The sequence below is a fragment of the Heptranchias perlo genome, chromosome 29 (genome assembly GCF_035084215.1).
Source record: "Heptranchias perlo isolate sHepPer1 chromosome 29, sHepPer1.hap1, whole genome shotgun sequence".
Taxonomy (NCBI): domain Eukaryota; kingdom Metazoa; phylum Chordata; class Chondrichthyes; order Hexanchiformes; family Hexanchidae; genus Heptranchias; species Heptranchias perlo.
Window position 1 is genome coordinate 2,624,953 of NC_090353.1, and position 21,062 is coordinate 2,646,014.

Here is a 21,062-nt window from a genome sequence, read left to right on the forward strand (position 1 = left end):
AAAGAACTCTAATAAATTTGTCAGACATGATTTCCCCTTCATAAAACCATGTTGACTCTCCTTGATTGTATTATGAGTCTCCAAATGTCCTGTTATTACTTCCTAAATAATGGATTCAGGCATTTTCCCAATGACAGATGTTGGGCTAACTGGTCTATAGTTACCTGCTTTCTGTCTCACTCCATTTTTGAATAGGGGTGTTACGTTTGCGGTTTTCTAATCCGCTGGGACCTTCCCAGAATCGAGTGAACCAATAACCTGCTCATCGATGTCACTTTGGGTTCCGCCAGGACCACTCGGCTCCAGACCTCATTACAGCCTTGGTCCAAACTTGGTCAAAAGAGCTGAATTCCAGGAGTGAGGTGAGAGTCACTGCCCTTGACATCAAGGCAGCATTTGACCGAGTGTGGCACCAAGGAGCCCTAGTAAAATTGAAGTCAATGGGAATCAGGGGGAAAACTCTCCAGTGGCTGGAGTCATACCTAGCACAAAGGAAAATAATAGTGATTGTTGGAGGCCAATCATCTCAGCCCCAGGACATTGCTGCAGGAGTTCCTCAGGGCAGTGTCCTAGGCCCAACCATTTTCAGCTGCTTCATCAATGACCGACCCTCCATAATAAGGTCAGAGATGGGGATGTTTGCTGATGATTGCACAGTGTTCAGTTCCATTCGCAACCCCTCAGATAGTGAAGCAGTCCGAGCCCGCATGCAACAAGACCTGGACAACATCCAGGCTTGGGCTGATAAGTAGCAAGTAACATTCGCACCAGACAAGTGCCAGGCAATGACCATCTCCAACAAGAGAGAGTCTAACCACCTCCCCTTGACATTCAACGGCATTACCATCGCCGAATCCCCCACCATCAACATCCTGAAGGTCACCATTGACCAGAAACGTAACTGGACCAGCCACATAAATACTGTGGCTATAAAAGCAGGTCAGAGGCTGGGTATTCTGCGGCGAGTGACTCACCTCCTGACTCCCCAAAGCCTTTCCACCATCTACAAGGCACAAGTCAGGAGTGTGATGGAATATTCTCCACTTGCCTGGATGAGTGCAGCTCCAACAACACTCAAGAAGCTTGACACCATCCAGGATAAAGCAGCCCGCTTGATTGGCACCCCATCCACCACCCTAAACATTCACTCCCTTCACCACCGGCGCACAGTGGCTGCAGTGTGTACCATCCACAGGATGCACTGCAGCAACTCGCCAAGGCTTCTTCGACAGCACCTCCCAAACCCACGACCTCTACCACCTAGAAGGACAAGGGCAGCAGGCGCATGGGAACAACACCACCTGCACGTTCCCCTCCAAGTCACACACCATCCCGACTTGGAAATATATCGCCGTTCCTTCATTGTCGCTGGGTCAAAATCCTGGAACTCCCTTCCTAACAGCACTGTGGGAGAACCGTCACCACACGGACTGCAGCGGTTCAAGAAGGCGGCTCACCACCACCTTCTCAAGGCCTTGCCAGCGACGCCCACGTCCCATGAATGAATAAAAAATAAGTGTACGAGCTGTAGCGTGCTGTAATTGGACAGTGTGAGAGCTATATTGTGCTGGTATTGGTGTAATGAGATGTTTATTCCTGTCATTCCTTCAATGTCTTTCAGAGGAAGTGTATGATGATGTAGATGTGATCCCTGACGAGTTTCCTGAACCCCCGCCAGAGATAAGGTAAAGATCAGTGTCCAGTTTGGTAAACACCACCTCTCACACTCACCCCAAACCACAGGTCTCCATCATCACAGTCTACACCCTTCCTCACAGTCTACACCCTTCCTCACATCCTATACCATTCCTCACATCCTATACCATTCCTCACATCCTATACCATTCCTCACATTCTATACCATTCCTCACATTCGAGACCACTCCTCACATCCTATACCATTCCTCACATCCTATACCATTCCTCACATTCTATACCATTCATCACATTCTATACCATTCCTCACATCCTATACCCTTCCTCACATCCTATACCATTCATCACATTCTATACCATTCCTCACATCCTATACCCTTCCTCACATTCTATACCCTTCCTCACATTCTATACCATTCATCACATTCTATACCATTCCTCACATCCTATACCATTCCTCACATTCTAAACCATTCCTCACATCCTATACCCTTCCTCACATCCTATACCATTCCTCACATTCGAGACCACTCCTCACATCCTACACCATTCCTCACATCCTATACCATTCAACACATCCTATACCATTCCTCACATTCTATACCATTCCTCACATCCTATACCATTCCTCACATCCTATACCATTCCTCACATCCTATACCATTCCTCACATTCGAGACCACTCCTCACATCCGATACCATTCCTCACATCCTATACCATTCCTCACATTCTATACCATTCATGACATTCTATAACATTCCTCACATCCTAAACCATGCCTCACATTCTATACCATCCCTCACATTCTATACCACTCCTCACATTCTATACCATTCCACATATTCTATACCATTCCACACATTCTACACCACTCCTCACATTCTATACCATTCCACATATTCTATACCATTCCTCACATTCTATACCATACCTCACATTCTATACAATCCCTCACATTCTATACCATTCCACACATTCTATACCACTCCTCACATTCTATACCATTCCTCACATTCTATACCACTCCTCACATCCTATACCATCCCTCACATTCTATACCATTCCACACATTCTATACCACTCCTCACATTCTATAACACTCCTCACATCCTATACCATTCCTCACATTCTATACCATTCCTCACATTCTATACCATTCATCACATTCTATACCACTCCTCACATTCTATACCATTCCTCACATTCTATACCATTCATCACATTCTATACCACTCCTCACATTCTATACCATTCCACACATTCTATACCATTCCTCACATCCTAAACCATGCCTCACATTCTATACCACTCCTCACATTCTATACCATTCCTCACATTCTATACCATTCCACACATTCTATACCACTCCTCACATTCTATACCATTCCTCACATTCTATACCACTCCTCACATTCTATACCACTCCTCACATTCTATACCATTCCTCACATTCTATACCACTCCTCACATTCTATACCACTCCTCACATCCTATACCATTCCTCACATTCTATACCATTCCTCACATCCTAAACCATGCCTCACATTCTATACCATCCCTCACATCCTATACCACTCCTCACATTCTATACCATTCCACATATTCTATACCATTCCTCACATTCTATACCATTCCACACATCCTATACCATTCCACACATTCTATACCATTCCTCACATTCTATACCATTCCACACATTCTATACCATTCCTCACATTCTATACCATTCCACACATCCGATACCATTCCACACATTCTATACCATTCCTCACATTCTATACCATTCCTCACTTCCTATACCATTCCTCACATTCTATACCATTCCTCACATTCTATACCATTCCACACATACTATACCATTCCACACATTCTATACCATTCCACACATCCTATACCATTCCTCACATTCTATACCATTCCACACATTCTATACCACTCCTCACATCCTATACCATTCCACACATTCTATACCACTCCTCACATTCTATACCATTCCTCACGTTCTATACCATTCCTCACATTCTATACCATCCCTCACATTCTATACCATCCCTCACATTCTATACCACTCCTCACATTCGATACCATTCCTCACATTCTATACCATTCCTCACATCCGATACCATTCCACACATTCTATACCATTCCTCACATTCTATACCATTCCAAACATTCCATACCATTCCACACATCCGATACCATTCCACACATTCTATACCATTCCTCACATTCTATACCATTCCACACATTATATACAATTCCTCACATCCTATACCATTCCTCACATCCTATACCATTCCTCACATTCTATACCATTCCACACATCCTATACCATTCCTCACATTCTATACCATTCCACACATCCGATACCATTCCACACATTCTATACCATTCCTCCCATTCTATACCATTCCACACATTATATACAATTCCTCACATCCGATACCATTCCTCACTTCCTATACCATTCCTCACATTCCATACCATTCCACACATTCTATACCATTCCTCACATCCTATACCATTCCTCACATCCTATACCATTCCTCACATTCTATACCATTCCTCGCATTCTATACCACTCCACACATTCTATACCATTACTCACATTCTATACCATTCCTCGCATTCTATACCACTCCACACATTCTATACCATTACTCACATTCTATACCATTCCACACATTCTATACCATTCCTCACATTCTATACCATTCCACACATTCTATACCATTCCTCACATTCTATACCATTCCACACATCCTATACCATTCCACACATTCTATACCATTCCTCACATTCTATACCATTCCTCACTTCCTATACCATTCCTCACATTCTATACCATTCCTCACATTCTATACCATTCCACACATACTATACCATTCCACACATTCTATACCATTCCACACATCCTATACCATTCCTCACATTCTATACCATTCCACACATTCTATACCATTCCTCACATCCTATACCATTCCTCACATTCTACGAGACCATTCCTCACATTCTATACCATTCCTCACATTCTATACCATTCCTCACATTCTACGAGACCATTCCTCACATTCTATACCATTCCTCACATCCTATACCATTCCTCACATTCTATACCATTCCTCACATTCTATACCATTCCACACATTCTATACCATTCCTCACATCCAATACCATTCCTCACATTCTATACCATTCCACACATTCTATACCATTCCTCACATTCTACGAGACCATTCCACACATCCTATACCATTCCACACATCCTATACCATTCCACACATTCTATACCATTCCACACGTCCTATACCATTCCTCACATTCTATAACATTCCTCACATTCTATACCATTCCACACATTCTATACCATTCCACACATTCTATACCATTCCTCACATTCTATACCATTCCACACATTATACGAGACCATTCCTCACATTCTATACCATTCCACACGTCCTATACCATTCCACACATTCTATACCATTCCACACATTCTACGAGACCATTCCTCACATCCTATACCATTCCTCACATTCTATACCATTCCTCACATTCTACGATACCATTCCACACATCCTATACCATTCTACACATTCTATATCATTCCTCACATTCTATACCATTCCTCACATCCTATACCATTCATCACATTCTATACCATTCCTCACATCCTATACCATTCCTCACATTCTATACCATTCCTCACATCCTATACCATTCCTCACATTCTATACCATTCCTCACATCCTATACCATTCCACACATTCTATATCATTCCACACATTCTATACCATTCCTCACATTCTATATCATTCCACACATTCTATACCATTCCATTCCACACATTCTATACCATTCCTCGCATTCTGTACCATTCCACACATTCTATACCATTCCACACATCCGATACCATTCCTCACATTCTATACCATTCCACACATTATATACAATTCCTCACATCCGATACCATTCCACACATTCTATACCATTCCACACATTATATACAATTCCTCACATCCTATACCATTCCTCACATCCTATACCATTCCTCACATCCTATACCATTCCTCACATTCTATACCATTCCTCACTTCCTATACCATTCCTCACATTCTATACCATTCCACACATCCTATACCATTCCACACATTCTATACCATTCCACACATCCTATACCATTCCACACATTCTATACCATTCCTCACATCCTATACCATTCCTCACATTCTACGAGACCATTCCTCACATTCTATACCATTCCTCACATTCTTTACCATTCCTCACATTCTACGAGACCATTCCTCACATTCTATACCATTCCACACATTCTATATCATTCCACACATTCTATACCATTCCTCACATTCTATATCATTCCACACATTCTATACCATTCCATTCCACACATTCTATACCATTCCTCACATTCTGTACCATTCCACACATTCTATACCATTCCACACATCCGATACCATTCCACACATTCTATACCACTCCTCACATTCTATACCATTCCACACATTATATACAATTCCTCACATCCGATACCATTCCACACATTCTATACCATTCCACACAATCTATACCATTCCTCACATTCTGTACCATTCCACACATTCTATACCATTCCACACATCCCATACCATTCCACACATTCTATACCATTCCTCACATTCTATACCATTCCACACATTATATACAATTCCTCACATCCTATACCATTCCTCACATCCTATACCATTCCTCACATTCTATACCATTCCACACATTCTATACCATTCCACACATCCGATACCATTCCACACATTCTATACCATTCCTCACATTCTATACCATTCCACACATTATATACAATTCCTCACATCCAATACCATTCCTCACTTCCTATACCATTCCTCACATTCTATACCATTCCACACATTCTATACCATTCCTCACATCCTATACCATTCCTCACATTCTATACCATTCCTCACATTCTATACCATTCCACACATCCTATACCATTCATCACATTCTATACCATTCCACACATTCTATACCATTCCTCACATTCTATACCATTCCACACATTCTATACCATTCCTCACATTTTATACCATTCCACACATCCTATACAATTCCTCACATTCTATACCATTCCTCACATTCTATACCATTCCACACATCCTATACCATTCCACACATTCTATACCATTCCACACATCCTATACCATTCCACACATTCTATACCATTCCTCACATTCTATACCATTCCTCACATCCTATATCATTCCTCACATTCGACGAGACCATTCCTCACATTCTATACCATTCCTCACATTCTTTACCATTCCTCACATTCTACGAGACCATTACTCACATTCTATACCATTCCTCACATTCTATACCATTCCACACATTCTATACCATTCCACACATCCTATACCATTCCTCACATTCTACGAGACCATTCCACACATCCTATACCATTCCACACATTCTATACCATTCCACACATCCTATACCATTCATCACATTCTATACCATTCCACACATTCTATACCATTCCTCACATTCTATACCATTCCACACATTCTATACCATTCCTCACATTTTATACCATTCCTCACATTCTATACCATTCCACACATCCTATACCATTCCACACATTCTATACCATTCCACACATTCTATACCATTCCTCACATTCTATACCATTCCTCACATCCTATACCATTCCTCACATTCTACGAGACCATTCCTCACATTCTATACCATTCCTCACATTCTTTACCATTCCTCACATTCTACGAGACCATTCCTCACATTATATACAATTCCTCACATCCAATACCATTCCTCATTTCCTATACCATTCCTCACATTCTATACCATTCCACACATTCTATACCATTCCACACATCCTATACCATTCCTCACATTCTATACCATTCCTCACATTCTATACCATTCCACACATTCTATACCATTCCTCACATTCTATACCATTCCACACATTCTATACCATTCCTCACATTTTATACCATTCCACACATCCTATACCATTCCTCACATTCTATACCATTCCTCACATTCTATACCATTCCACACATCCTATACCATTCCACACATTCTATACCATTCCACACATCCTATACCATTCCACACATTCTATACCATTCCTCACATTCTATACCATTCCTCACATCCTATACCATTCCTCACATTCTACGAGACCATTCCTCACATTCTATACCATTCCTCACATTCTTTACCATTCCTCACATTCTACGAGACCATTCCTCACATTCTATACCATTCCTCACATTCTATACCATTCCACACATTCTATACCATTCCACACATTCTATATCATTCCTCACATCCGATACCATTCCTCACATTCTACGAGACCATTCCTAACATTCTATCCCATTCCTCACATTCTATACCATTCCTCACATCCTATACCATTCCTCACATTCTATACCATTCCACACATTCTATACCATTCCTCACATTCTACGAGACCATTCCACACATCCTATACCATTCCACACATCCTATACCATTCCACACGTCCTATACCATTCCTCACATTCTTTCCCATTCCTCACATTCTATACCATTCCTCACATTCTATACCATTCCACACATTCTATACCATTCCTCACATTCTATACCATTCCACACATTCTACGAGACCATTCCTCACATTCTATACCATTCCACACGTCCTATACCATTCCACACATTCTATACCATTCCACACATTCTACGAGACCATTCCTCACATCCTATACCATTCCTCACATTCTATACCATTCCTCACATTCTACGAGACCATTCCACACATCCTATACCATTCTACACATTCTATATCATTCCTCACATTCTGTACCATTCCTCACATCCGATACCATTCATCACATTCTATACCATTCCTAACATCCTATACCATTCCTCACATCCTATACCATTCCTCACATTCTATACCATTCCTCACATCCTAAACCATTCCACACATTCTATATCATTCCACACATTCTATACCATTCCTCACATTCTATATCATTCCACACATTCTATACCATTCCATTCCACACATTCTATACCATTCCTCACATTCTGTACCATTCCACACATTCTATACCATTCCACACATCCGATACCATTCCACACATCCTATATCATTCCACACATTCTATACCATTCCTCACATTCTATACCATTCCTCACATTCTATATCATTCCTCACATTCTATACCATTCCTCACATTCTGTACCATTCCACACATTCTATACCATTCCACACATCCGATACCATTCCACACATCCTATATCATTCCACACATTCTATACCACTCCTCACATCCTATACCATTCCTCACATTCTATACCACTCCTCACATCCTATACCATTCCTCACATTCTATACCATTCCACACATTCTATACCACTCCTCACATTCTATACCATTCCTCATATTCTATACCATACCTCACATTCTATACCATTCCACACATTCTATACCACTCCTCACATTCTATACCACTCCTCATATTCTATACCATCCCTCACATTCTATACCATTCCACACATTCTATACCACTCCTCACATTCTATACCATTCCACACATTCTATACCATTCCTCACATTCTATACCACTCCTCACATTCTATAGCATCCCTCACATTCCATACCATTCCACACATTCTATACCACTCCTCACATTCTATACCATTCCTCACATTCTATACCACTCCTCACATCCTATACCATTCCACACATTCTGTACCACTCCTCACATTCTACACCATTCCTCACATTCTATACCATCCCTCACATTCTATACCATTCCACACATTCTATACCATTCCACACATTCTGTACCATTCCACACATTCTATACCATTCCTCACATTCTACGAGACCATTCCTCACATTCTATACCATTCCTCACATTCTATACCATTCCTCACATTCTACGAGACCATTCCTCACATTCTATACCATTCCACACATCCTATACCATTCCACACATCCTATACCATTCCTCACATTCTACGAGACCATTCCACACATTCTATACCATTCCTCACATTCTATACCATTCCTCACATCCTATACCATTCCTCACATTCTACGAGACCATTCCACACATCCTATACCATTCCACACATTCTATACCTTTCCTCACATTCTATACCATTCCTCGCATTGTACGAGACCATTCCTCACATTCTATACCATTCCTCACATTCTATACCATTCCTCACATTCTACGAGATCATTCCTCACATCCTATACCATTCCTCACATTCTATGCCATTCCACACATCCTATACCATTCCACACATTCTATACCATTCCTCACATTCTATACCATTCCTCACATCCTATACCATTCCACACATCCTATACCATTCCACACATTCTATACCATTCCTCACATCCTATACCATTCCTCACATCCTATACCATTCCACACATCCTATACCATTCCACACATTCTATACCATTCCTCACATTCTATACCAATCCTCACATTCTACGAGACAATTCCTCACATTCTATACCATTCCTCACATTCTATACCATTCCTCACATCCTATACCATTCCACACATTCTATACCATTCTTCACATTCTATACAATTCCTCACATTCTACGAGACCATTCCTCACATCCTATACCATTCCTCACATTCTATACCATTCCTCACATTCTACGAGACCATTCCTCACATCCTATACCATTCTTCACATTCTATACCATTCCTCACATCCTATACCATTCCTCACATCCGATACCATTCCTCACATTCTATACCATTCCTCACATTCTATACCATTCGTCACATCCGATACCATTCCTCACATCCTATACCATTCCTCACATTCTATACCATTCCTCACATCCGATACCATTCCTCACATTCTATACCATTCCTCACATCCGATACCATTCCTCACATCCTATACCATTCCACACATTCTATATCATTCCTCACATCATATACCATTCCTCACATTCTACGAGACCATTCCTCACATTCTATACCATTCCTCACATTCTATACCATTCGTCACATTCTACGAGACCATTCCTCACATTCTTTACCATTCCTCACATTCTATACCATTCGTCACATTCTACGAGACCATTCCTCACATTCTATACCATTCCTCACATTCTATACCATTCCTCACATCCTATACCATTCCTCACATCCTATACCAGTCCTCACATTCTATACCATTCCACACATTCTATACCATTCCACACATTCTATACCATTCCTCACATTCTATACCATTCCTCACATCCTATACCATTCCTCACATTCTATACCATTCCTCACATCCGATACCATTCCACACATTCTATACCATTCCTCACATCCTATACCATTCCACACATTCTATACCATTCCACACATTCTATACCATTCCTCACATTCTATACCATTACACACATCTGATACCATTCCTCACATTCTATACCATTCCACACATTCTATACCATTCCTCACATCCTATACCATTCCTCACATTCTACGAGACCATTCCTCACATCCTATACCATTCCTCACATTCGATACCATTCCTCACATTCTATACCATTCCACACATTCTATACCATTCCACACATCTGATACCATTCCTCACATTCTATACCATTCCACACATTCTACACCATTCCTCACATCCTATACCATTCCTCACATTCTATACCATTCCTCACATTCTCCGAGACCATTCCTCACTTCCTATACCATTCCTCACGTTCTATACCATTCCTCACATTCTATACCATTCCTCACATTCTCCGAGACCATTCCTCACATTCTATACCATTCCTCACATTCTCCGAGACCATTCCTCACATTCTATACCATTCCACACATTCTATACCATTCCTCACATTCTATACCATTCCACACATCCGATACCATTCCTCACATTCTATACCATTCCACACATTCTCCGAGACCATTCCTCACACCCTATACCATTCCTCACATTCTATACCATTCCTCACATTCTATATCATTCCACACATTCTATACCATTCCTCACATTCTATACCATTCCACACATTATATACCATTCCTCACATTCTGTACCATTCCACACATTCTATACCATTCCTCACATTCTATACCACTCCTCACATCCTATACCATTCCTCACATTCTATACCATTCATCACATTCTATACCATTCCTCACATCCTAAACCATGCCTCACATTCTATACCATCCCTCACATTCTATACCACTCCTCACATTCTATACCATTCCACATATTCTATACCATTCCTCACATTCTATACCATACATCACATTCTATACCATTCCACACATTCTATACCACTCCTCACATTTTATACCATTCCACATATTCTATACCATTCCTCACATTCTATACCATACCTCACATTCTATACCATCCCTCACATTCTATACCATTCCACACATTCTATACCACTCCTCACATTCTATACCATTCCTCACATTCTATACCACTCCTCACATCCTATACCATCCCTCACATTCTATACCATTCCACACATTCTATACCACTCCTCACATCCTATACCATTCCTCACATTCTATACCACTCCTCACATCCTATACCATTCCTCACATTCTACACCATTCCTCACATTCTATACCATTCATCACATTCTATACCATTCCTCACATCCTAAACCATGCCTCACATTCTATACCACTCCTCACATCCTATACCATTCCTCACATTCTATACCACTCCTCACATTCTATACCATTCCTCACATTCTATACCACTCCTCACATTCTATACCACTCCTCACATCCTATACCATTCCTCACATTTTATACCACTCCTCACATCCTATACCATTCCTCACATTCTATACCACTCCTCACATTCTATACCATTCCTCACATTCTATACCACTCCTCACATTCTATACCATTCCTCACATTCTATACCATTCCTCACATCCTATACCATTCCTCACATTCTATACCATTCCTCACATCCTATACCATTCCACACATTCTATATCATTCCACACATTCTATACCATTCCTCACATTCTATACCATTCCACACATTCTATACCATTCCTCACATTCTGTACCATTCCACACATTCTATACCATTCCACACATCCTATACCACTCCTCACATTCTATCCCATTCCACACATTCTATACCATTCCTCACATTCTATACCACTCCTCACATTCTATAGCATCCCTCACATTCTATACCATTCCACACATTCTATACCACTCCTCACATTCTATACCAGTCCTCACATTCTATACCACTCCTCACATCCTATACCATTCCACACATTCTATACCACTCCTCACATTCTACACCATTCCTCACATTCTATACCATTCCTCACATTCTATACCATTCCTCACATTCTATACCATTCCATACATCCTATACCATTCCACACATTCTATACCATTCCTCACATTCTATACCATTCCACACATTCTACGAGACCATTCCTCACATTCTATACCATTCCACACGTCCTATACCATTCCACACATTCTACAACATTCCACACATTCTATACCATTCCTCACATTCTATACCATTCCACACATTCTATACCATTCCTCGCATTGTACGAGACCATTCCTCACATCCTATACCATTCCTCACATTCTATACCATTCCTCACATTCTACGAGAACATTCCTCACATTCTATACCATTCCACACATCCTATACCATTCCACACATCCGATACCATTCCACACATTCTATACCATTCCTCACATTCTACGAGACCATTCCACACATTCTATACCATTCCTCACATTCTATACCATTCCTCACATCCTATACCATTCCTCACATTCTACGAGACCATTCCACACATCCTATACCATTCCACACATTCTATACCATTCCTCACATTCTATACCATTCCTAGCATTGTACGAGACCATTCCTCACATTCTATACCATTCCTCACATTCTACGAGACCATTCCTCACATCCTATACCATTCCTCACATTCTATACCATTCCACACATTCTATACCATTCCTCACATTCTATACCATTCCTCACATTCGACGAGACCATTCCTCACATGCTATACCATTCCTCACATTCTATACCATTCCTCACATTCTATACCATTCCACATATTCTATACCATTCCTCACATTCTGTACCATTCCACACATTCTATACCATTCCACACATCCGATACCACTCCTCACATTCTATACCACTCCTCACATCCTATACCATTCCTCACATTCTATACCACTCCTCACATCCTATACCATTCCTCACATTCTATACCATTCATCACATTCTATACCATTCCTCACATCCTAAACCATGCCTCACATTCTATACCATCCCTCACATTCTATACCACTCCTCACATTCTATACCATTCCACATATTCTATACCATTCCTCACATTCTATACCATACCTCACATTCTATACCATTCCACACATTCTATACCACTCCTCACATTCTATACCATCCCTCACATTCTATACCATTCCACACATTCTATACCACTCCTCACATTCTATACCATCCCTCACATTCTATACCATTCCACACATTCTATACCACACCTCACATTCTATACCATTCCACACATTCTATACCATTCCTCACATTCTATACCACTCCTCACATTCTATAGCATCCCTCACATTCTATACCATTCCACACATTATATACCACTCCTCACATTCTATACCATTCCTCACATTCTATACCACTCCTCACATCCTATACCACTCCTCACATTCTACACCATTCCTCACATTCTATACCATTCCTCACATTCTATACCATTCAACACATCCTATACCATTCCACACATTCTATACCATTCCTCACATTCTATACCATTCCTCACATTCTATACCATTCCACACATTCTACGAGACCATTCCTCACATTCTATACCATTCCACACATTCTATACCATTCCTCACATTCTACGAGACCATTCCTCACATTCTATACCATTCCACACATCCTATACCATTCCACACATTCTATACCATTCCTCACATTCTATACCATTCCACACATTCTATACCATTCCACACATTCTACGAGACCATTCCTCACATCCTATACCATTCCTCACATTCTATATCATTCCTCACATTCTACGAGACCATTCCTCACATTCTATACCATTCCACACATCCTATACCATTCCACACATTCTATACCATTCCTCACATTCTACGAGACCATTCCACACATTCTATACCATTCCTCACATTCTATACCATTCCTCACATCCTATACCATTCCTCACATTCTACGAGACCATTCCACACATCCTATACCATTCCACACATTCTATACCATTCCTCACATTCTATACCATTCCTCGCATTGTACGAGACCATTCCTCACATTCTATACCATTCCACACATTCTATACCATTCCTCACATCCTATACCATTCCTCACATTCTACGAGACCATTCCTCACATCCTATAACATTCCTCACATTCTACGAGACCATTCCTCACATTCTATACCATTCCACACATTCTATACCATTCCACACATTCTATACCATTCCTCACATTCTATACCATTCCACACATTCTATACCATTCCTCACATTCTATACCATTCCACACATTATATACAATTCCTCACATCCTATACCATTCCTCACATCCTATACCGTTCCTCACATTCTATACCATTCCACACATCCGATACCATTCCACACATTCTATACCATTCCTCACATTCTATACCATTCCACACATTATATACAATTCCTCACATCCTATACCATTCCTCACTTCCTATACCATTCCACACATTCTATACCATTCCTCACATTCTATACCATTCCACACGTCCTATACCATTCCTCACATTCTATACCATTCCTCACATTCTATACCATTCCTCACATTCTATACCATTCCACACATTCTATACCATTCCTCACATTCTATACCATTCCACACATTCTACGAGACCATTCCACACATTCCATACCATTCCACACATTCTACGAGACCATTCCTCACATCCTATACCATTCCTCACATTCTATACCATTCCTCACATTCTACGAGACCATTCCACACATCCTATACCATTCTACACATTCTATATCATTCCTCACATTCTATACCATTCCTCACATCCTATACCATTCATCACATTCTATACCATTCCTAACATCCTATACCATTCCTCACATCCTATACCATTCCTCACATTCTATACCATTCCTCACATCCTATACCATTCCACACATTCTATATCATTCCACACATTCTATACCATTCCTCACATCCTATACCATTCCTCACATTCTATACCATTCCTCACATCCTATACCATTCCACACATTCTATATCATTCCACACATTCTATACCACTCCTCACATTCTATACCATTCCACACATCCGATGCCATTCCACACATCCTATATCATTCCACACATTCTATACCATTCCTGACATTCTATACCATTCCTCACATTCTATATCATTCCACACATTCTATACCATTCCTCACATTCTATACCATTCCACACATTCTACGAGACCATTCCTCACATTCTATACGATTCCACACGTCCTATACCATTCCACACATTCTATACCATTCCACACATTCTACGAGACCATTCCTCACATCCTATACCATTCCTCACATTCTATACCATTCCTCACATTCTACGAGACCATTCCACACATCCTATACCATTCTACACATTCTATATCATTCCTCACATTCTATACCATTCCTCACATCCTATACCATTCATCACATTCTATACCATTCCTAACATCCTATACCATTCCTCACATCCTATACCATTCCTCACATTCTATACCATTCCTCACATCCTATACCATTCCACACATTCTATATCATTCCACACATTCTATACCATTCCATTCCACACATTCTATACCATTCCTCTCATTCTGTACCATTCCACACATTCTATACCATTCCACACATCCGATACCATTCCACACATCCTATATCATTCCACACATTCTATACCATTCCTCACATTCTATACCATTCCTCACATTCTATATCATTCCACACATTCTATACCATTCCTCACATTCTATACCATTCCCCACATTCTGTGCCATTCCACACATTCTATACCATTCGACACATCCGATACCACTCCTCACATTCTATACCACTCCTCACATCCTATACCATTCCTCACATTCTATACCACTCCTCACATCCTATACCATTCCACACATCCGATACCATTCCACACATCCTATATCATTCCACACATTCTATACCATTCCTCACATTCTATACCATTCCTCACATTCTATATCATTCCACACATTCTATACCATTCCTCACATTCTATACCATTCCTCACATTCTGTACCATTCCACACATTCTATACCATTCGACACATCCGATACCACTCCTCACATTCTATACCACTCCTCACATCCTATACCATTCCACACATCCTATACCATTCCACATATCCTATACCATTCCTCACATTCTACGAGACCATTCCACACATTCTATACCATTCCTCACATTCTATACCATTCCTCACATCCTATACCATTCCTCACATTCTACGAGACAATTCCACACATCCTATACCATTCCACACATTCTATACCATTCCTCACATTCTATACCATTCCTCGCATTGTACGAGACCATTCCTTACATTCTATACCATTCCTCACATTCTATACCATTCCTCACATTCTACGAGACCATTCCTCACATCCTATACCATTCCTCACATTCTATACCATTCCACACATTCTACGAGACCATTCCTCACATCCTATACCATTCCACACATTCTATACCATTCCTCACATTCTATACCATTCCTCACATCCTATACCATTCCACACATCCTATACTATTCCTCACATTCTATACCATTCCACACATTCTATACCATTCCTCACATTCTATACCATTCCTCACATCCTATACCATTCCTCACATCCTATACCATTCCTCACATTCTACGAGACCATTCCTCACATTCTATACCATTCCTCACATTCTTTACCATTCCTCACATTCTACGAGACCATTCCTCACATTCTATACCATTCCACACATTCTATACCATTCCACACATTCTATACCATTCCTCACATCCTATACCATTCCTCACATTCTACGAGACCATTCCTAACATTCTATACCATTCCTCACATTCTATACCATTCCACACATTCTATACCATTCCTCACATCCTATACCATTCCTCACATTCTATACCATTCCTCACATTCTATACCATTCCTCACATTCTACGAGACCATTCCACACATCCTATACCATTCCACACATTCTATACCATTGCTCACATTCTATACCATTCCACACGTCCTATACCATTCCTCACATTCTATACCATTCCTCACATTCTATACCATTCCACACATTCTATACCATTCCTCACATTCTATACCATTCCACACATTCTATACCATTCCTCACATTCTATACCATTCCACACGTACTATACCATTCCACACATTCTATACCATTCCACACATTCTACGAGACCATTCCTCACATCCTATACCATTCCTCACATTCTATACCATTCCTCACATTCTACGAGACCATTCCACACATCCTATACCATTCTACACATTCTATATCATTCCTCACATTCTATACCATTCCTCACATCCTATACCATTCATCACATTCTATACCATTCCTAACATCCTATACCATTCCTCACATTCTATACCATTCCTCACATCCTATACCATTCCTCACATTCTATACCATTCATCACATTCTATACCATTCCTAACATCCTATACCATTCCACACATTCTATACCATTCCATTCCACACATTCTATACCATTCCTCACATTCTGTACCATTCCACACATTCTATACCATTCCACACATCCTATACCATTCCACACATTCTATATCATTCCACACATTCTATACCATTCCATTCCACACATTCTATACCATTCCTCTCATTCTGTACCATTCCACACATTCTATACCATTCCACACATCCGATACCATTCCACACATCCTATATCATTCCACACATTCTATACCATTCCTCACATTCTATACCATTCCTCACATTCTATATCATTCCACACATTCTATACCATTCCTCACATTCTATACCATTCCCCACATTCTGTGCCATTCCACACATTCTATACCATTCGACACATCCGATACCACTCCTCACATTCTATACCACTCCTCACATCCTATACCATTCCTCACATTCTATACCACTCCTCACATCCTATACCATTCCACACATCCGATACCATTCCACACATCCTATATCATTCCACACATTCTATACCATTCCTCACATTCTATACCATTCCTCACATTCTATATCATTCCACACATTCTATACCATTCCTCACATTCTATACCATTCCTCACATTCTGTACCATTCCACACATTCTATACCATTCGACACATCCGATACCACTCCTCACATTCTATACCACTCCTCACATCCTATACCATTCCACACATCCTATACCATTCCACATATCCTATACCATTCCTCACATTCTACGAGACCATTCCACACATTCTATACCATTCCTCACATTCTATACCATTCCTCACATCCTATACCATTCCTCACATTCTACGAGACAATTCCACACATCCTATACCATTCCACACATTCTATACCATTCCTCACATTCTATACCATTCCTCGCATTGTACGAGACCATTCCTTACATTCTATACCATTCCTCACATTCTATACCATTCCTCACATTCTACGAGACCATTCCTCACATCCTATACCATTCCTCACATTCTATACCATTCCACACATTCTACGAGACCATTCCTCACATCCTATACCATTCCACACATTCTATACCATTCCTCACATTCTATACCATTCCTCACATCCTATACCATTCCACACATCCTATACTATTCCTCACATTCTATACCATTCCACACATTCTATACCATTCCTCACATTCTATACCATTCCTCACATCCTATACCATTCCTCACATCCTATACCATTCCTCACATTCTACGAGACCATTCCTCACATTCTATACCATTCCTCACATTCTTTACCATTCCTCACATTCTACGAGACCATTCCTCACATTCTATACCATTCCACACATTCTATACCATTCCACACATTCTATACCATTCCTCACATCCTATACCATTCCTCACATTCTACGAGACCATTCCTAACATTCTATACCATTCCTCACATTCTATACCATTCCACACATTCTATACCATTCCTCACATCCTATACCATTCCTCACATTCTATACCATTCCTCACATTCTATACCATTCCTCACATTCTACGAGACCATTCCACACATCCTATACCATTCCACACATTCTATACCATTGCTCACATTCTATACCATTCCACACGTCCTATACCATTCCTCACATTCTATACCATTCCTCACATTCTATACCATTCCACACATTCTATACCATTCCTCACATTCTATACCATTCCACACATTCTATACCATTCCTCACATTCTATACCATTCCACACGTACTATACCATTCCACACATTCTATACCATTCCACACATTCTACGAGACCATTCCTCACATCCTATACCATTCCTCACATTCTATACCATTCCTCACATTCTACGAGACCATTCCACACATCCTATACCATTCTACACATTCTATATCATTCCTCACATTCTATACCATTCCTCACATCCTATACCATTCATCACATTCTATACCATTCCTAACATCCTATACCATTCCTCACATTCTATACCATTCCTCACATCCTATACCATTCCTCACATTCTATACCATTCCTCACATCCTATACCATTCCACACATTCTATATCATTCCACACATTCTATACCATTCCTCACATTCTATATCATTCCACACATTCTATACCATTCCATTCCACACATTCTATACCATTCCTCACATTCTGTACCATTCCACACATTCTATACCATTCCACACATCCGATACCATTCCACACATCCTATATCATTCCACACATTCTATACCATTCCTCACATTCTATACCATTCCTCACATTCTGTACCATTCCACACATTCTGTACCATTCCACACATTCTATACCATTCCTCACATTCTGTACCATTCCACACATTCTATACCATTCGACACATCCGATACCACTCCTCACATTCTATACCACTCCTCACATCCTATACCATTCCTCACATTCTATACCACTCCTCACATCCTATGCCATTCCTCACATTCTATACCATTCATCACATTCTATACCATTCCTCACATCCTAAACCATGCCTCACATTCTATACCATCCCTCACATTCTATACCACTCCTCACATTCT

At 40.3% G+C, this 21,062-nt stretch overlaps 1 protein-coding gene across 1 annotated transcript in view; it reads left to right on the forward strand.

The window, feature by feature from the left end:
* Positions 1-21,062, forward strand: part of LOC137299444 (uncharacterized) — a 228,512-nt gene that overhangs the window by 58,632 nt on the left and 148,818 nt on the right. The window contains exon 4 of the mRNA XM_067968180.1: positions 1,622-1,685. Coding sequence (XP_067824281.1) covers positions 1,622-1,685 — 64 coding nt within the window. The remainder of the gene's footprint in view (positions 1-1,621; positions 1,686-21,062) is intronic.